Source organism: Varroa jacobsoni, unplaced genomic scaffold (genome assembly GCF_002532875.2).
Source record: "Varroa jacobsoni isolate VJ856 unplaced genomic scaffold, vjacob_1.0 scaffold_167, whole genome shotgun sequence".
NCBI classification, from domain to species: domain Eukaryota; kingdom Metazoa; phylum Arthropoda; class Arachnida; order Mesostigmata; family Varroidae; genus Varroa; species Varroa jacobsoni.
Window position 1 is genome coordinate 67,633 of NW_019213069.1, and position 21,017 is coordinate 88,649.

General features: G+C 40.0%; 2 protein-coding genes across 8 annotated transcripts in view; one reads left to right on the top strand and one right to left on the bottom strand.

Moving 5' to 3' along the window:
• LOC111270805 (uncharacterized) overlaps positions 1-5,978 on the top strand; it is a 30,739-nt gene extending 24,761 nt beyond the window's left edge. For all 4 annotated transcript variants that reach the window (XM_086972616.1, XM_086972619.1, XM_086972631.1 and 1 more), the window contains 2 exons: positions 4,012-4,071; positions 4,319-5,978. In XM_086972616.1, the coding sequence (XP_086828742.1) occupies positions 4,012-4,071; positions 4,319-4,416 (158 nt within the window). In that variant the 3' untranslated portion in view covers positions 4,417-5,978. The remainder of the gene's footprint in view (positions 1-4,011; positions 4,072-4,318) is intronic.
• Positions 1-21,017, bottom strand: part of LOC111270785 (uncharacterized) — a 41,623-nt gene extending 20,606 nt beyond the window's left edge. Inside the window, exons 1-4 of one of the 4 annotated variants that reach the window (XM_022851203.2) lie at positions 20,272-21,017; positions 16,421-16,524; positions 14,278-14,435; positions 10,278-10,296 (exon numbers count right to left, since the gene is read on the bottom strand). In XM_022851203.2, the coding sequence (XP_022706938.1) occupies positions 14,280-14,435; positions 16,421-16,524; positions 20,272-20,461 (450 nt within the window). In that variant the 5' untranslated portion in view covers positions 20,462-21,017 and the 3' untranslated portion in view covers positions 10,278-10,296; positions 14,278-14,279. Of the gene's footprint in view, positions 1-10,277; positions 10,297-13,738; positions 14,158-14,277; positions 14,436-16,420; positions 16,525-20,271 lie in introns of those variants that run through there. The other 3 variants (XM_022851195.2, XM_022851188.2, XR_002686472.2) reach the window with 3 other exon arrangements.

A 21,017-nucleotide genomic window follows, 5' to 3' on the forward strand; every position in this document is an offset into this window, starting at 1 on the left:
ATATATATGACGGTTGTAAAATTGTTTCGAATCGTATCTAGTACAGTAATAATAATAGTGAAACACGGAATAGCTTTTTGGCCATCTTTTTCTTTTGCCTTTTGTATGCTAAACCCTCAGCCTTTGCCTGATATGAAAGTCGAGTTTATGATTGAGTTCGCGATGACGCTATCATCGAAAAGTTTGACTCACTATCGGTTAGAGGTAAGAAACAGTTTGAGCTGTGCACTACAAATTGGGCTGAACCAGTGAAGAAGCCCAGATATACAGAGAGAATTTACCGTTTAGACGGGGACACAGAATTACAAAAATCTATCGACTTGGAGCGGAGCTGCAAGCAGTTCACCTCTCTTGACTGCATTAAATGCTCGAAGATGTAAATGGGCACGTTCGTTCTATTTATGTAGGGATTCAATTCATATTTGAAATTTATATTCAAATGTATCATTTTGACTAGCTCTAACGTACATACGCATTCTCCGTAATAGCTTGATTCACTAACGGCATTATTAGCTTGCTAGCAGCTATCATTCCAACCGGGCTACTGTTATACCAAGAATAAATTTGCCCTCTGCAAAACTTTTGTGTGTACTGCTAAAATGGGCAATCTATTGCACGAAAACACTTTGCAGCGATCTTCGCATTAGTTTCAACGTATTCTCATATATGGCATCCTGATCAGACGTAATTTTTCCCATGAACGTTATATTTATACGAATGCATACAGAAGAAGTCCTACAATTTTGGTAAAAACGGTATTTGAACAGATTATGTTGAAAATGTAGAACCTTATTTATATATATATATATATATATATATATTCATGCTTAATAATAAGCGAAAAGAAAAATGTTTATTATTTGATACAAGCTATTTGTTTGACACTAGTTATATTTACGTTTTATTTGAGTCAAGCTTCTATCGGAACCAATTACTATGCCTAGACAGTTTATTGGTGCTCACTTATTCCTATTGACCGAAATAGTTATTTTTATCAACTTTCACAGCTAATTATAGCATAATCGCTACTATACTATAGCTCATATGAAAATAAAAAAATTAGCATTACCTCTCTAACTGGTGAATTTGTTTGAAAAAAAAACAGCCTATACAATGGTATGAATTGTTTCAGGCTGTCCCGTGTTCTCTGCTTCTGAAAACCCGCCGTTTTTCAACTTTTATAGGGTGACATATTTGAAGTATAGAAGTTTTTACGGAAACCGAGCGAACATTTCTGGCCAAGAAAAAGTTGCTTCTAACTATGTATTGTTGTTCAACTTTGTATTCCCCCCATAAAGTTGTTAAAGAACTAAAAAATAATGTGAGTGTTAGGAACTCTTTGATGGAAACACAATTTTGAAAAACTTCAAAGTGATTCTAGTGATAAATTTTCGTTACATACCAATTACCAAATATACGACGTCTCCTCGCGACGTTCTTTCTCTGTGAAAATCAAAGCCGCAGATATTACCTGCCGTAGCTACAGCCCTGAATCCTATTTATGCAAATCGACTGTCGCAAAAAAAATCGTAAAAACTCTTGACTTACTTCGATGTAAACAATCTTGGGGAAAAAATTATTGTATTCCTCTAAAGAGTTTTTTTTTTAGATTTCCACCCATTACTAATCACGTTGACGTTAGATTTGGTGTCAATCTGTCTCTGTCTGCGTTTTACGATCATACTTGCAAAGTAAGTCGATGGACACTTTGCATTTTAAACTTTCAAACAATTTAAAATTTCTTATCTAAACGGATTACTGCGTAACACAGAGTATGCCATCGAGTTCAGCTTTGCTGATTTCACTTCGATGGCTTTGCAGCTGCCCAGTAAACCTACTGCTGTTTACCCTAGGGGTTCTGCCATGTGTAACCGACTGCTTGATTGCTTTTGATCTTGGTCCTTTGGCCATTGGCATAGTTACTAATCTCAGGTTCGAGGACAACGGGCTGGCAGCGAATACGCTCACTCCAAGACACCGCATTCAAACGAGTCTCTTGCGCCTGACAAAATAATGGACCCTTGAAGACTACAATGCAAAAGAAGCGAACGGGACAAGCTGACAGAGAAACCAGCTATTGGCTGGCATATAAGTTTAAGTCACATGAACTGAAGCTGTTAGGCTACAGGTCGAGTGTGACCATGAATAGTACATGCGACTACCTTCGCAACGAATGAGAACTTCGTAAATGGGCAGCCGAAGCAATGCTGCTTGTGAGACTTTATCGGCATTAGGTGTACTTTTCAACAAGGCCATCCTATTATTTATTGCTTGTTCCTTTAAAACAAATGATACATCATATCTCATCGAAAGTATTACCTTCAATATGGAGATGTTCATCATCATTTCAAAAGTGGCAAAGCATGCTCCACGTGTGCACACGTTCATCCCAGTTTCACAATAGTAGCTTGTAAATGACCCCATACATCTTCAAGGCGATGTCTACATTTTACAGATCAAACGCCCAGTAGCCTCCTATTGGTTTCTAGCGTCTGCTAGCATCTCTGAGTTCATTTGAGATATCTACAAAGGAATACCTACTAAAAAAATATAGGCAGTTTGATACAATTTGTCCATAGATTTATTCAAGTGGCGGCATGATGAGCAATTTTCTTTAACATAGTTGTGCATAATTTCCAGCTAGCCGTAATTAATTTACTCAGCTTCGATCGATTAATTTGATTATAGACTATATTGTCCTCACGGATCAGGCTAATGACAAAATGATCATACACTCTCCACTTCATATCATAGCGCTGCTTTTAGAGTACTTCTTCCGTAGACTTAAAATGATGTTTGTCAAGGCAACCTCTGCTCCTTCCAAGATGGGCGCCTCAGGTTGTGCAATGTCACACGTTAGTCTTCGCTTGTTTTGACCCCTGAACAACTAACGCCGGTGCAACATGGTGCGACCTAAATGAGGTCTTTCAGCATTCGCAAGTGATTCAAGCCTACGATTGTGTGTCCTGCTAGTCTATAAACGACGCAGCGACTAAAGGCAGTAACTTACTAATTTATACAGAAAAAAGAAAAACAAAGTTGTCTAAGAACTGCCAGTCCTCCAAAAGGGTTAAGGAAGCTAATGTGACTATGAAATGGGTTCTGGACGCTATGTAAAGGAACCGTAAATCTACTAACTTTCCATGAAAACCACTCTGCAGGCGAAAGATAGTCCTATTTTAGATGACGTAAGAACAGCTCTAAATAGTCTTCTGTAACCGGTTTCAGCGACGACTTAGGGTAGCGTTGTTACGTTATTCCATTCATGCTCAGTAGTGAATATGATCTAGTGTACTCACAAGCAAATGGGTTATTACGCGAAAGGATATTGCCTTTAAGTAGTAAACGTATAGTTGCCACGTACTTTAGCTTAAAGTGAAAGACCGCGTAATAGATATACCATATATTCATCGATATAAATAGTAAAAAGAGCAGATTTTTATGGAACTGTTACGGGCTCTATCACCGTTTGGTTAGACTAACGTAGGGCGTAGTAATGGCCTTTATGTGAATCATCCCGTTCCCCAGCTTCCAACACACGTCGATATTAAAAAACCACCACCTAACAGACCAGTAACAACGTCTGCTGTGTATAACTTTTAGGGTGTTAGGTTTAAAATTGCGTTAATACTTCATAGAATGGAAATACTATTTATATATGAATCGTAAATGTTTACGCGTTCCACGGCGACATATATATACATGTAGTGTGTACGCGCGAAGGTTTCGACACTCACACTTTAATACTGATCGTAGAAGTTCGATGATCTATTTTCAACTAGAGAGATTAAGGAAGCTGGGTATAAGAGTAAACACAATAACTAAGATGGCAAAACAACGTCTCGATAACGTCGTTTTTAAATAAGGTCGCTTATTAAATGGCCTTCCTTCACAATTCCCTATTTTCGCTACTGAGATGGCCTTTGAAAAAATTTAATATAAATATAATTACGGTGTACGGGCATAATATATCGATTTACCTATGTATATAACGGCAAAATAATTTTGCAGGTCGGCAACCAAATGCTCTTGCTGACAGCTGTCGTCTTTACGGGCATTCATGCCTTGGAGGTGGGTCGACCTCTCACATGCAAAAACCCTTTTGTAACCATTATAAGCTATAGGTCTATTTTAATAATAGGCTCTCGAAATCTTTTTGTGCAATTGTTATGTACTTTTAAAGACGTATCAAAAGTATACGTTACCCGAACGTGTCTATATTTAGGTGCATCTATCATCCAAACCAATTAGATTGCGTCAAGTGTTATTCATCTAATGCGTTTCTTTTCTTTTTTTTTTTTTTTTGTAACCTGAAAAGGTCACGGCAAACGGTCGTCGCTTAACGGAGCCGAAGAAGCAGAGGACGAACATGCGGCGTACCGTTTCGATGATGAATGGCTGCGAAACCGCGTTTAAATAAGAGTGTGTGCTGAGCCGCTGTTCGTACTGATAAAAAAGGCGCATCATGCTAACAACAATTACTAGGTCTTTTGTTGGCTAAGAAACCCTTTCGCCTACGATGGAAGCTTGGAGCGGGACCAAGCCCAGGGCATATGAGACGACAAATCACAAAGTATAGAGCTACGATGGTCGGGGCAAACAGAAACTGTCTAAGATGCTTTAGCCTAGCTGTGGATATCAGTGTGAGATCAAAAAATTACACCAATGTACATTAGCTTATTAAAAATAACATGGTACAAACTTACTTACGTGTAAATGAAACAAAAACCCATATAGAGTATTTAACAAATATTCTGAGATGCAACATCAGACAGGTAGGTGTTTTCTCCTTTAAATCGCATTGAATTTTGAACCTTTTTTTCCGTACAACTATTAGCTACTACCGTATTAATAGTAATCTCGTATTCTAATGATTAGCTACCTACAACGTACAAAATCCGTAAGGGGTAGTCATGAACTAAGGCAGTTTCCAATCGAATCCGGATATTTTTTCTATTTTTTTAAAAAATCCGGTCGACCCTATGTCGCATGATTTGTTGAAGCTATCGCATTATAGCATGAACAGCCGTACCAAAAATAAGCGTAAATATACCATAACCTTAAATATTTTGCAGCTGGTTGGAGATATATGCAATAGATTGTGCTAGTCGTTCATTTTTTCTATCTGCGGCCAGAATGAGACAACTACATTTAGGGTACCCAGATAAATGGAAAAGAGTACCCACTGGCGATATTATGGGTATCATGTGCAACGCCAACAAACGAATAGTTCGCTCGGTAAGCAGCCATCTGTGGCTCTATATATACTCGTGTACACGGGAGGCAACCAGGTTTTATAAACGGCAATGCTATGCAACACCCACTGATAGATTCTTTGAAGTTCATATCACATATTGAAAATGGTACTTATACAGTGCCAGTAGCGGCTATAACAAGAGCGCGTCGATACGAAATGCGCGAGTCAAAAGAAGAACTCACAATTCCCTTCACCGTAAGCGACTTTTACCAGCAAATAACAACAAAGGACCAATAGGAAAGCTTTGACAGTTCAGCGAATTTAGTCAATCTAAATATTCCGATAGGTTAGAGTGATGTTAAACGACGACGAGTATGATAGCGGTGACGCGAACAAATTAAGGCGATAGCGCAGGATTGCCGCATAAAAATTGTCTTGCGCTGGGGGGGGGGGGGGGATACTGGGGTAAAATTACGAGTTAGATAAAGTGCTGTTCAACACAATGGTAAAAGAAAGGTAAATAGTAAAGAAAAAAAAAAGTAGTAAACTATATTACAAAGTGAGTCTCTGTATCAACAAACTGTTGTTGATGCCGTTACATGCAGCATGAAACCCATCACACAGCGAGAAACACAGAGCTGTGCTAAGCTGGCAGGCAGAACAAACATATCTAGGAGTAGCATATTGGCTATACGTTCGTAAGGTGACGCCTCGTTGGCAAATGACCATAACATATCGTAAATAAATAAAAAAAAAAAACATTTCCTATTCCTGCAAAGAACCCTGTGTTGTTTTTCCACAACTGGACCCGGCGTAACACTTAAATAGCCGCAGCTGTTAGTACAGGGCAAGTTACTACTGTAGTAACTGCAGTTATCGTAGCGAAGCGTCGAGAGTCGTCAGTACAATGCCTCATTTCCGAACTGTAAACCAACTACTACTACTAACACTGTTATAAGCTAATGTTATCTACTCAACCACTGCAGACGATATTAAAGTTTTCCTTCTGCATCGTCTGCATGATTAGGTCGTCGTACATGATTTCTTATTCGTTTCCGCTACAGGAAAGACATCAATTTAATAAACCTTGGACGTAGTTTATTCATGACTTCCAAGTTGAGTGACTGGTCACTGAAGATCTGATACACTCGCCATCCTATTAAAACTAATCATAAACTTTATCGTACACTTACCAACTAACAAATTCTAAATATATCTATATTTATGAGTACATACAAAATTGCAAAACTCAGTAGGTTACGAAAAAGTACAAATGGAAGTATGGCCGAAAAAAGCGTGGCCATTGTTTACGACATCTAAGTCATTCGGAACGAAGTTCACCAAAAGACAGTTTGCCCTTCCCTTTCCTCTTCATGGTCACGGCACGCTGCCAAGAAACTGTGATTCGATAATAACTGCGAGCTTGTAAAATACGACAGACCGGAAGGTCGCTTGACAACTATTAGAACTGTTAATCACAACACAGAATACCCACCATCGCTTCTGCACCATTTTCAACGGCATAGAACAAGTACCTATTTACTTCGTTCTCGGAAACGCTGTAAACGACTTGAACAATTGAGCCAATTTCACGAACACGTCCGGTAGTCCATGCGTCTACCTAGGACTACAAGATCTAACTCAAACATACATAGCAGAGATCCTAAATACACCAACAAGCGTACCCGCTAATATATCAGTAAGTTAAGTGAACGCTCGACCCGCTCTTTGGAAACGCCTCCCGCTTCCGCTACAACAGCCTACTCACAACTGCAACCCCATGGAGTTCATTGTCGGCACCATAACAAAACAAGATCCCATAGGGGACAATACCCGAAACCCGTTGTACAAGCCACCAGCGTTGTTACTTCAAGTCGGCATCCGTGGACCTCCAGTAAATTCATTCCAAAGCGAGTTCCCGTCCTCTCTCGCTTGTTCCCTATAGCAAGGCGACGATTCTGAGGACGGGGCCTGAGACATTATGTTGTCCCAGATATCTGTCGTTTTTACAGGCCTATCGAAACCATCGTAAGGGGCTGACTGTGTAAGTGCACTGCGATTGAACGTAAGCCAAAAGGAAGAAAAAAGAGAGAAACACTGCTACAAGAGACAAGAACTGCAGCGATGGCGATGAATAGCTAACTGAAAAGAAGAATTGACAGAGGCAGAAACGTACAGGCAGCTCTTTCAACGGCTGCAGCAACCCGGGTAATTCGTTGTAGTCCCGACACGTCGTCGGGAATAGAGCCGACACGGGGGGCAAGAGCAGTAGACCATAGCAAGAAGAAGGGATCGTGTCATCCCAAAAGAACAACTGCAATGAGAAGTCACGTCGATGGCAATGCGAAATATCTAACGTAAAACACAAGGACTCATAAGGAGTTGAAATCGCTGAAATGGACGGACGGTCTGAAAACGGTCTGACGTCTTTGCGAAAATTGGGAAAGCATTCGGCGTACAGCATCTAGCTGTCACCACACTTGATGAATACAGGAACTGGAACAGCCGAAGGGTACGTTGATGGTCGACAAAATTAAAAGCGAAAACGAGGCCCCTAAAATAAGTGTTGCAATTTGTTAAAGATGTAACCACGAAAGTATAAAAGTCATGTGCACATTACTAGTAACGCGGACAGAAGTTATTATGGATTTCAAAATTAGGCGGCGTAGAAGAAGGAGCAGGACAAAGCTAGTGACAAGCGCAACCGGCTTTGATTAGATTGAACTTTTAAGCCGGATACCACTACAGTCCTTAAGTCGCAGATAGTTAGACGTGCTATGCAACCTCTGGGGGCCTTGTAAACCATTCGTTAAATTGGCTTCAGCCAAAGGATGCTTAGAATCTCTAACAGCTGGCTTTTATCGCTCGAAAACGATGAGAATGTATAACAATTGAAGAAAACAACGAATACTGTTCCAAATTGTTTAGGTTGTTAGGTAGTTTTATCGGTAAGGTTTAAGCACAACTGCTTTACACTATTAAACCTTCCGAGTAGGGAGCGTCTTATGACACAGGTTTTAAGATATTTGCGGGCAAAACCACACCAATGGTAGAAAACACGGTTGACCGTTATGCGTTATCAACTACCGAAGCTTCTTTAAATAAACTGCGCGTCTAGAAGATTGAACTTCCCGTGTTTGAATTCGTCGAGGATGTCCGCAGTATTTACACGAAGGGCGTGTACGCAGGCCAAAAGAATTGAAACTCTCGCGTTTCTACATTAAAATGCATCAAAATAGCTTAAGGCACTTAAGTCGTAGCCTGTCTGACCTCTAATTCACGGAAAAATAATCAAGCTTCTCAGGTATATCGCCTTTGTTTCAGGTTCTGTTTGGACGTGCCAGTTAAGTATGGGGAACTTAATAAAATAACTAAAAACGTCCGTTACTCTATCCGCTTGTTGGCAGTGATCGTTTCACTACTCCCCAGAGGACGACTATTGACCCCCCTTAGGTGAGTAGCCATTTACCAGTGGGCATGCTATCGACACTAAATTTCACCACTTCATAAATGAAAAGCTTCGTAACTATTCATGCATGCACAAGCTTCCCATTCACACTTTTATAGTATCGTTTGCCGAGCCTTCAATGGCATAAGCTAGGCTCCTGCCCTACTTCTTTTCGAGCACTCTGTCTTACATTCTAAACGGTCGCTCTCCACATACTTGCGTTCAACGCTTGTCTATGGAGTCATTTTCTGTGCGACATCTCGATACACCGCTTACTTTGGGATATGATAATAAGAGCTCGACGCAGACAGAGGCTCGAAAATCCGCTCGTTTTCAATCAAGAACGCCTAGACGTAAAATGCGTGTTTCTTAACGTCTTTTACGTTTATGCGGTGTCCGTTTGCTAATGTTCTGCTGTGCTACAATGCCAGCACATTTCATATATCCATATGAATTAGTCTTACTCTTCAATCAAGCCGTTGCGTTACATAAAAGCGCGACAACCGAATACAATTTGCCAGCATTTTTTCGTCCTGAGTAGCCTAGCGTATCGTGTATAACCTCTAATTCTGGCTGTGTATAAAATAGTCGTTTAAGCTGAGATTTTGTCACTCCCAACTTGATTTGTCATAGGACATATTCACCTGAGGATACCCATGGGAAAATATTTAATGGAAACCCCGCGAAGCGCAGCCAGATGAAATACGTCAAAGTTTTTTAGCCTTGCAACTCCGTTCTGGAACAACAGCGTATCTATCCTGAATATTACAGATAGGTTCGAAAATGTATGTACCCGTGTATGTAAACGTGCCAGATGCTCGCTACACCAAGAGGCCCCTTGAAGTTCCTGTATTATGCATGCAACGATTAGCGAAATTGCTAATCGTAAATACGTTACAAGTAAAATTTAATCGTTCTCGGCTCTCGTGTCTGGCTAGTTGGTTTTAGCATTCATAGCAAGCTTCCTAAACACTAATCTGTGTTTTCTACTTACATGACTTCCCTTTTGCTGCGCAGGATGCTATCTTGTGCTCTATAAACGTAGCATTAACATCCGTTATTGTCCTGACTTATATGCTTACTTTAGTCGAGGGACAGACAGATTTTATCCCTTTGTCGCTACTTCCTGTTGCAACATCTTGTAGCAGTCGAAATCCGGAATTACCTGAGACTCCGCCACTCTACGAACTTAAATATCTGTTAATCGCGCTCTGTTACTGAAATTTTCTGCACCTCTCAAGACCGCACCTTCGTACTTTATTTAACCAATGATATATTTCTATTGGAAAACCGAGGCAATTAGTTACTTTTTGCCGCTGTTTAAACTTGAAGTTTACTGCTTGATACCTTGAAATGATGTTCGCACTTCTAAAAACTCTCCTACTGTATCATCCTAATAACTTTCACTTACCGAAGTTTAATTTAAAGCGCCCGTAAAGTAAAATTTAAATTAAATTGCTCGATTCTATCGATATCAATCGAAATAATAGGCATTTTCAATATCATTAATATAGTCCATATTTCGGCCTATCAACCGTTCGTTCGCCCGGTGTCCGTTATCGGCATCTTCCACGTAAAGCGGTAACTGATTTTCTAATACACATAGGGTACTATGCGTATTGAGCGATACTGACGTGGCATTGCATCCTGCCTGTAATGGAAGATCAAATAAGCCGCATTAACTTGCTTTAAACAAGTTAACTTACTATAATTTTCAAAACCTAGGAAATGGTGCTGTCGATGTGCTTATAGAACGTGATACGTGACACGTCGTCGCTCGTTTACGAGCGAAGTATATTTAGTATGGTTATTCCCTTACAGCAGCCGGCAGCTTACATCAGTAATATTCATTGATTGGAACAGGGTTAGTTATGGAGAAGTGATTTCTGCTTCTCTATTAAACGAAACTTTGATTAGGTTCACTGCATCGTAAAAATAAAGGCGGCACCTGGCCATTGCATTTAGCTTTATTTGTGTGCCTATAACAGTCTTTGAGAAAATGGTTCGTATCACGTCGCTACACTGTGGCTTAGAGCTTACCTTCAATACTCAACCAAATAGCTCGCCATAACGGTAAAATGACTTACTTCGACCCAGCACCTAACCTGAAATACTCTTCACTGCTGTATACGTTCCTCAGTTATTTCAATGATACCTATTGCACACGTACAACAAGACGTAACGTGGGTTTACAAGATGTTGGAATCGACTATTAAAGATAATAAAAATAACAACTGCAAATTACGATTGAGTTTCGGTTTGACAATATGTTGCTTCAATCGCTTAACATACCATAATAGTTTTTATTACCATTTATTTATGGAATAACCATCAGGGAGAACCAGCGCGAAGTGGTCTAAGTAGCTTTTTAGTAATTGTCTAAACTTATCACAACTGTATTGCCCTGACAGAATAACAGATTTCCAGTTCTTCACTGAATAAATTTTAGTCATCGATATACCTCGTTGGCATAAAAACGAACGATCGTTCAGATCCCCAATAGCGAATCTTCATCACGTCATTTAGATTAAAAAAAAATATGATAGCCGAAGCATGATCACTAAGAGCTTCACACGCTGAACGAATAGTACAAATATGGGATTTAACTCCTGTTGTAGACATTTTATTTTACACTGTCTGGACAAAATACTTAAAGACAATTGTGTTAGCCGCCGTTAAATCCCAACCAGGCTTCCCTGTTGAACGGCTGAAATATCCAAGATGCAACTACTGTAGGGTGTCAGCAGCGTTTACTGGGTGTGCCATTCAAATATCCATTTTAAATCAAGCTTAATGGTGCCCCACGCCTGCGCACCGTTTTTGCCCCAATTAAGCACAGTAACTTACTTGATGCGATTGAAAAGCGTCATTGCTGTCGTCATCGGCTCTCGTGATGTCGATCAGCGCCGATTTCGCCATCGCCAGAGACGCCGCAACGACGTCACATTTTAGTCGAACAAACGTACGATTATCTTCGGCGTCGCAAAACAACCATATGCGTTAGCCCCAAAGACCTAACGACCATAACGCTAGCAATATAACTTAATGATTTACTATGTTTGTCTCAATAGACGCTCTCACTTCTGCTTCCAGCGAAGTGGCCAATCAAGCCCCAGCGATGGATCCCTTTAACGATCATATGAAAGTCTGTACAAGTAGTTGCGTGGCAATGAGAACATCTTGCGGACTACCAGCGGGACGGTACGATGATGCCGTTTATTGCAATAATATTGTTCAACGTCACCCGACGATAACACACCTTGCCCTTGCTGATGCCTTTCGTGGTTCGTGACGATGAGCACAACTCTGGTATACATGTAAAATCGAACACTATAGAAAGCGATTAAATCAAATAATAAACATGCATGAACTATCCGATCGTAAGATTGTATTATATGCGGGTATTATTTAAGCTTCACGATTATATGAAATAGAGACAATAATTATATTACGATGAGGACTAACTACGGCTACCAGCAATTAAAAACAAAGCTTTCGACTCTGCGAAGTCAGTATTGAAATCCAATGAACATGGTCCCTTCGGGTTGTGCTTTAGATATTTACCCGTGTGGGTCTTTGTGTGCTGTTGATTTCTAATGAAAAAAAAAAAATAAACAAAGACACTTCCTCTCTCGTTCGACACGTTCCGATCAAGCAAAAAGTACTCGCTGATTTCTGCTCGATCTTCTGACGCGCTACGACACGTCAAAGTGAATCTTTAACCTTTACAGCGTTTCCCGTTTTTCGAACTAGTGAAAAGGTACCGCTGAAAGATGGATTGATTTATACCAATCCGTGGACGTATCTAGTCCTATTTCATTGAGATAATGCCTGCGCAGCCAAGTTCAACGGACTCTGTCAGAAGAATACAGATGAGGACCACCGTAACCGCAAAGTAAATTACCTAGTAAAGCTGTCTGTTTTAGTGTGGTACAGAGGAACTGGATGAGCAGACTGGATGAGACGATGCTAGTGTTCTACTGTAGTAGCTTAATGGCAAAACACAGATTATTAAACATCTTCCAGTACTCGTACCACATGTGATACTATCCCTTACGAAGACGACTTTGCCGGGAACAGTGTTTTTATATTTTAGCTGACATCACAATAGCCTAAAGACATTTAAAAGTTATTGCATAGTTATTACAACTGTTATACAATTACCATGCATACAAGCATTATACTTGGCTTTTCGCTTTTGATTCCAGTCTCTGAGCATTGCATCGTTAAATGACATAAACCCGTTCCGTAAAAAGTAATTCTTAGAATAAACTGTCTAAATTTATCTCTAACTGCAGTGCTTTGTTGATTTGAAAACTTAGGTCAAAACACCAGAAAATCGGAATATTAAAAGAAATTAGACAAATTACTGTCAATCGATGCAAAGTGTTTATTAGCAGTTGGCCTGGCTTCTGCTTTCCCGCCGTTCGCCACCGTTGTCGACTGTCGATCGGAGGTGGGGCTCGGTAAAAGAGTATATCCCAAAACTATCGACCAATAATTAATATTACCGTGATCATTCAGGAGAAAGCTATGGTCTTACGTGCGACGAACGCTCGCCAATCCACGCAAAACTGGGAAAGCTTCATTCGTTTTAAATGGCGCAATATTTACAAATTGTTATGAAAGAGGAAAAAACTTATGTTAGATTATACCTTGTATTTGACTCTTAACGAATCAGCTATTTTACGTTTCTTTGGGTAGTAGTCGTAGCAGTACGTTCGAAGTTCTCATTTCGATATATTTGAAATGTACTATTTTTGTCATTAATCTTCTGCACCGTAGAAAGCGTCTTAGATAGAGGGGTGGTCTATTTTAATGTGAGGTCGAGAAAGCTGGTCCATTATATCTTCTGGCCAGAGTAAAGGAAACTTCAGCTCTCGAGCTGCTAGGAGCTCATCTCTAAAATCAGAACCTTTTGTGGGCTCTAGATATCAAGCCGGTAAATAACTGGCTGTATCTAACGAGGAGAGGCTGGCTCCTCATAGTTACCAGCAACGAAGTTATTAACAGACTAACAATACTGATGCAATCATCAATCACAGAGTATTATAGATTATATACAATTCTCGTACGCTAAAAGGAAACAACCGTTCATTCTGACAGGCTTTTATTCAAGTTCACTCTTCATTGTTTATTGCGAACAGGCATATCGAAATCGCAGTATCATACGGTTTAACCATATTTCTAAATGTAGCATGGAAGAACAGGTGGTAGAGTGGTATAGCAGAGGAAAAAAATTAACTTATCTTCGCTTCTAAAGCGAGACTCAGTAATTACCTGAGTGTTTCAAAACATGCAGCATCTTCGAAAGTTTCTGCGGGCGCTTTATCGCTCAATCTTCGGGTTCACGATCAAGATCAACAAATAGGGATCAAACAAACAGGCAAATAGGGATCTTCTTAGTAGTTCGAGCATGACTTGTACCGTGCTTCAGATTGAAATGTTTGTTCTTCTTATCGTCAACTCGATTGAGCATTGTGTAAAACGCTTGACCTCCCGATGACTAAAACTGGGCAAAAGGTATCAATAAATATCGAACGCTTCTCGCATATCGGCGCTATCTACATTTACCTTATTATCATTTTTTTATATTTATAGTAGTATTTACAACGCCAGTAGATAAAAATACCTTTAATGAATGTTAACATTAAGGCCAAATTTTCCGTCTTTCGCCCATCCGTTTAAAATGATCGTCGGTCTCCTAAGGCGTTTGTTGACATACAATGAAATCCAGGGGTCGTGATCATCTTCATAGGTTGTGTAGGTGCGAGTCACTTTCTTTGGTACCTGTTTCAACGATATAGGAAATAACAACCGTAAAAAAAGCTTCAGATTAGTCCTTCAAAGCTAATATATAATTACTGTATATTTGACGCTAAGATTATACATGTGATATACTTCATTCATTCGGCAAGTAGATAAATATATACAGAAATGATATTCCTATTCGTTTACAAGCCAAACATGTGATGCTGTTTACACTGGTATTCACTGTTTCTGTGGATGTACATGAATACATGTATGTGTTTAAGTATATATATGTATATGATTTACATACTGAAGCTGGTAGAAGGAATAATCAAAGTTAGTTCTGCCTTGTAATTATATTTGCCTACCGGGATTGATTGGCTTAAAATGACGGCTGTTGGCAATCCAAAGTTCCAGGGGAGTTAACTGAATAGAAGATTGACTGTTTTCTAGCCAAAAGTAGGGTTAATATATTTTTATGTTTCTAGGTAATATCACTGAGCTCAATATGCACCAGTTTGATCGATGGCCCTCTGCCTATAATACCATCATCCTACTACTGTGGAACCTCTGTGGTTTTTGAGCGAAAAATTGTTCATTCTTCATTGAAATTAACTTAACACTAATTAAATTCGTTTTGTGGAGACCACACAGGTGATCGTCGGACAGAACAAGATCCGGGCGGATATATTGATATTTCCTACCTAAGTTTTCTAACTTTCTGCTGAGTAATTACAGCTATGTGTGATAATGCGAGATCTCACTATTATAGTGAACGGCATAGCCTTTTCTATTTACGGATTCTGTTCAGTTTTTTTATCGATAGCTTATTGTAATTATGGTAGTTGCTAATAATAGAGGTTCTGATCGACTTCTTTCCGATCCCACTATAACACACAGAATCACCTCGTTTAGCATCAGTCTGAGCTTTGCCACAGATCACGAAGCGCGTTTTTTTTTCCATATTTTAATAGTATAACCGTGTGTGATCCTTGATTCATAGTCCGTAATCAACTGCTTTAGAAATAGCTCGACTCCGTTGCGTTTTTATAGAATTTTGCAGATATGATCGAGTGAAATCTTCAGCGTCAATTCCTAAACGTCGAGCCGATTTAGCGTCAAGCCATCTTCAAATAGCTTAAAGCTGTTTGGTTGTAAATGTTTCGCTCGCTGGAGATAGTTTCTCTGTAATTAATCTACTATTTATTTCGAATTTGGACAAAAATAATAGGAGGTTTTTTTAGTTTCTTTTTCAGCTAATGCATCATTACTATAAACATCACACTTTTTTCATAAAATACAATGCTAAAATATATAGTAAATTTTTGCATAAATCTCACTCTTCCTCTCAGTCTGACTAAAACTATTCCAGTGTTAACGCATCTACTACCACTATCGAATCTGATACGACATATATAGCGAAACGTGACTCTAAAGCCGTCTAGCTAAACAAACGGCCAATACCTACGAAAGTGGGCACGGAACACGTAGCGTGCGATAAAAACGTCTAGTGAATTGTCTATAGGTGGATCAACGCGTCTTTTAATCTTTTCTAGTCAATTAGGGTTGAGAGCAAGCGTTAACGTTTCCAATAATTGCGCCAAAGTTTACCTGACACTATTTATTTTGGCCCAATTTTTAACCTGGCCATAAATAAGGAGGTCACGACTTCCTGTGCGAGTAACACTATAAGCCACAGACTTATGTCTTCGTTCGCATGGGCTGACTCAAATGGGAAACTGCACGGCTCTCTCTCATGAATATTTGCCAATTTGTGCACCTCTGGGTCAGCCAATGATAAGTTGCTCTAATGAACTGGCTAAAACCTCGTTACACTGCCTCCATCCTTCTCTACATACGAAATCTTTGTAATGAGCAGCATTGTATCAACATCGACGTCACGCTTTATAGCGGTTGAGTTTCCTAGTGACGACGGGATACAGGTATATGGCGATTTCAGTAACAAGATCTCTACTGAACTTTGCCGCCACAGTTTAAATTCATTAAATAAGAATACCAGTTACCTTTTTGACAACCTGTGTCACAGTGCGAACTTTATATTTTGGCGCCGGTTTTTGCCAACCCTGATTATTCCAACCGGAAGTATCCATGACTGCTACTGGCCACGCTGGAAAAGAAAACGTGACACGAAGATGCGTGTTGAAAATATCTTACTACCTGAACAATATACAATATCATGCGATAGTCATCGCCACAGTATAACGGAATGATAATTGCCACCAGTGATAAAGTAATGACCCTATATATTTCGATTATTCTGGCCAGTATTGGATACCTGACAATTTTCTCGTTAGGTACACCCACACACTTCTTGACGTATAGACCTACTCTGAATCGTAAATAGGCTCCTAATGTCTGAATGATAGATGATACACATTTGAAGATAACGTGTCCTTATTACTAGTGATTATACTGATAATATTCATTTAACGTGTTTCCAATAACGCGACAAATTATCACTTGATTGATGCGATCAAGACGTGCGCGCCGTAAGAAGCTGTACGACAGGCCGATGACGCGCTGGGTATGGGTTAGAGAGGTGCGTTTGGGAAACGGAAATGAACCAGATGGGGTGCTTGACGATGAACCGAGTGTTAATCTAATCGGAGTTTGACACTACAATGGCCAGCAACTTATAAAAATAAACAACAAAAAAAAATAGGATTTTCATTCGTAAATAGTATTACATTCATATAGAAGCAGTTTTTATTTTGGGAGCTTCACGAATCATGCAGATGCTTACAGAGCACTCTTAATTCCTAATAATTCGGAATGGCGCCGTGCTTAAACATGATCGTGCACTAACAAGTGTTTGCTTATCAACTTAACTAATTTAAGCGAATTAATGCGTCACGTGACTCCTACATAAACCCACGTAGGGCAAAATATCTCTCGACGGGAGCAGTTACGCTGATGTGGGTAAACAAGTTATCTGGCATGAACTTTCGACGCCGCCTCAAAGATGTCAAAGATCTTTTATGTTAAATTAAATAAAATAAAAAAGACAACACCTTGCTTGCGATTGCCATAATTAAACCTGAATTTACTTAATCTTTTTGGGAAAAGCACTCGCAGTTATCGTCTGCCCACCTCCTCATGCAATTAAAAGGTGGAGCAACATTTCGTCCATTAATCTGTTTGCCATCCATCACATATAGTTTTAAATGAATAACAATTAAATCAGCAACCTGACTTTAGATCCACTGTGGAATCTCTCAATAAAGAGCCTGATAACGGGTGGTCTTTGCTTCAGGTACTACTTCGTGAAGTAAACTGACGTCAGCAAAGCCTTCGATTGGACTCCCAAGTGGCTGGGAGAAACTTTGAGAACCATCTCAAGAGCAGTGGCGGCTCCGTTTTCAAGGCTGATGAGCCACGAAGGACAAGCCCATAAGATGAAATGAATGTAGGCTAACCCGATTTCTGTCGAGAGCAACATCTCAGTCATTCTTCCAGGACGGCTTGTTCGTAAGGTTATTCGGGTTCCGAAAGGGAGAATGCCGCCGATAATGCTTCTTGCAAATAATAACACTGCTTTGGTAAGACCTAAACAATCGTAACAAACTATAAACATTGTCTATCTGCACTTCGCAATATAAATGATCATTAAGTGCTCGTCGCTGAGCCAACACTAAATGCTTGGAATAGATTTTGCCAACTCTTGATTAACGTTTCAGCCTTGATCAGTATCTTATGGGAGTGTCCTATCACCATACTAATAACATCAATTTGGGTCTAGAGCAGTTTGCTTGACAGAACCATGCTATTCACTGGACAGGGCTCCATAGCCACCAGCGTCCGTATGTTCAACACGGATCCGTTTGCCTCATGAATCTGATGGACCGTGATTGTAACGTGATGGCCAGCTTTGATGTAAAATAGAAAAAAAAAAGTTCCACAATTTAGCGCCAATGGTGACCATTGAAGTGGCTCAATGTCTTCACCGGTCCCTACTATTAAGATTTTTTAAGCAACTGCAATAATGGACTGCGAGTTGTGGACCGCTCAAAGACTCGTACGCCTCCATAATGATCTGTATGACTGAGCTAGGGTTGATACAAGCGGCAAGCGGGTGGTGCGATAGTGTAACGAAACGCGGGCCTTAGAAAATTGTGCCCCTGGCAACAAACAACGTTTTGTTATCAGGATCTTTTGAATAAAATAGACCTATAAATATATCTGCTGCTAATTGTTAAGGTGACGATGTGAACTGAATTTGATCAGTTAACTGGCGTTATACTGTTTTTTTGGTCGAATATACAGAGGTACAAGAAGGCGCATGTAATGATACGTCACTTTCAATAGGCCAATTAACGCCATTACAGCAGTAATGTAAAAATAATTTTTAATTTGTGTTTATTTTTTAAGACCCTGGTCCGGTTCAATAGTCAAAAACTGAATATTGTCAGTCAGTTATAGTATTTAGATAAATCAGTTTCTAGCTAACCATGGAACGAAAGTTAACGAGTGCTAAACGACCAACTTCTGCGGAAGTTGCGGTCGTAGGCCAATTGCGTAATGCTTCATAGTTTGTCGTGGTTGCAATTTTCGTTTAAACGAAAGCCGCCACATCCGTACCGCTAAATTCCTATGCTTATCATAGAACTGCTAATTGTCGGAACTCTGATAAGAAACCTTGAATGGAGCTCATTCGTTGGTAAATTCGCATACTTTTTATCCCCTATAGACACTTGTTAACCGCACGGTCGTTATAGCCAAGCTACGTAGTGTCGTCTATCTTTTTCTGTATTTTACCGTTTTGTTGCTCACAGATCATCTTATCCAAGTGTCATTGGTACTCTCTGAAACAACAGCTAGCCTTTCCTTCTAAATGCAAAGAAAGGCCTCTGTTTCTGCCATTAGGCCATCGGAAAGTAAGCTAAATCAACAAAAATTATTTCGTTGGTGGACTTCCCTGTGGTTCTGTCGATGGACCGGCGTCCTACAAACTAAATAAATATCCTGCCGACTTAGAGTAAACTTCCCAAATATCAAGACTGTAATTAATGCAGACTGAAGTGGCGTAAGGCGTGGAAGAGCACGCTGAAATAGGACGACTAATCCTTTTACTATCATTTCATTTCTCTGGGACCTTTCTTAGGAGCTTCGTATGCAAACTTTTGAAGGGCCCATCTGGTACTTTTTGACATGTATGTAACCAGAAAATTGATAGACTATAATTCCATAAAGCTACATTAAAAAGTATCCAGTGGCGTAATAGTGCTTATCTGCTTTAATAATACGGAGAAATCCGTTGCAAACACCTAATGGCAACGAAAAACTCAGCGTGTTCCTCGATGCTACCAAAAAAGGTAACAATTTTGAATAGATAGCGAAAATATATGGGGTTTAAACGTGAATGTTATAGAATTACGAAAAATTGCCGGACAGCTGCGTGATAACGTGATTTAGCTCGTTTATGTATTGAACGTCGTATACAGCGACTGACTGTTGCTAGTTTACATATTGAGATTATTTCAACCTATAATATCAGGCCACAGATCAGTTCATACAAGACAATGGTTTGATTAAATTACCGTTCTAATAGGAAGAATAAGAAAAGCTCTGATGAAACATGCGCGTAAACCCATACCATGGTGCATGACGACATAAAATTTGAGCTCTTTCTTCATTTTGACACACGCCGTCGCGTGTATGACGCGAACAAATGTTAAGCGACTATTTACGTTATATCGGTTGAGCATTGCTTTATTAAGTTAAATCGAAATAAAACATTATGCAGGATGAGCGCGATGAGAAGGAACTTCAACCGAATAGAACTGCTTTTCTAGCCTTCGTATTGGTTCAACGTAAACTAGACTAGTAACTATTTAGTTAACTTTTTAGAACTTACCATTTTGCCACCCATTATCCGTGCCAACAACTTCCCACGCATGCCAACCCTCGTAATTGCTAGCACTGGTTCCATTTACTGAGACAAGGACGACAACAAACACTGCTAAGCACAATTTTGCTAGCCATTTATCGCCAGCTGCCCGGACAAACGGCCTATCGGACCGTAATTGGTAGACTATTTCCTCCATCTCCACAAATCGTTCACCATCAACTAACTTGACACAAAACAAACTTATACCTAAAACAACACTTCTACCCTAAACCTACTCGCTGTCTCAGTGCGTCAAAATCGCTTCTTCGTAAACGTCAAATTGCCCGTGACAGGCAAACCACTAGTCGCTGCCTACTACAAACACCCAAAAACTTATCAATATGCAGCAACCATCAGTGTGACATCTGTTTTTCGCAAGCCGTGCTTGCTCGTTTACAAGAAGCAAATTTTTTTCCTCCGTACGGCAACTTTTGGGGTCAGTTTACTTGCCGTTACCACACCGTCAAGCCTGCCCTCTGGGATGCCGACGGCGGGGTACTGAACCTATACACCTGATCTAGTTAATTCAAAGGTACTACTCTTGTTCTGGCTACGGGAGCTAGCCCAACACGCTTGCCGCCACTTATCGCGCGCTTCGCCAATGATAAGTGCTATTTGCTGGTCACAGGGGGCACCTTCGGCCCGTGCGTTTTTGCTCCACTGCAGAGCTTCAAGTCAAGTTGTCGACAACAAGCAGTGAGGCATGGCACAAC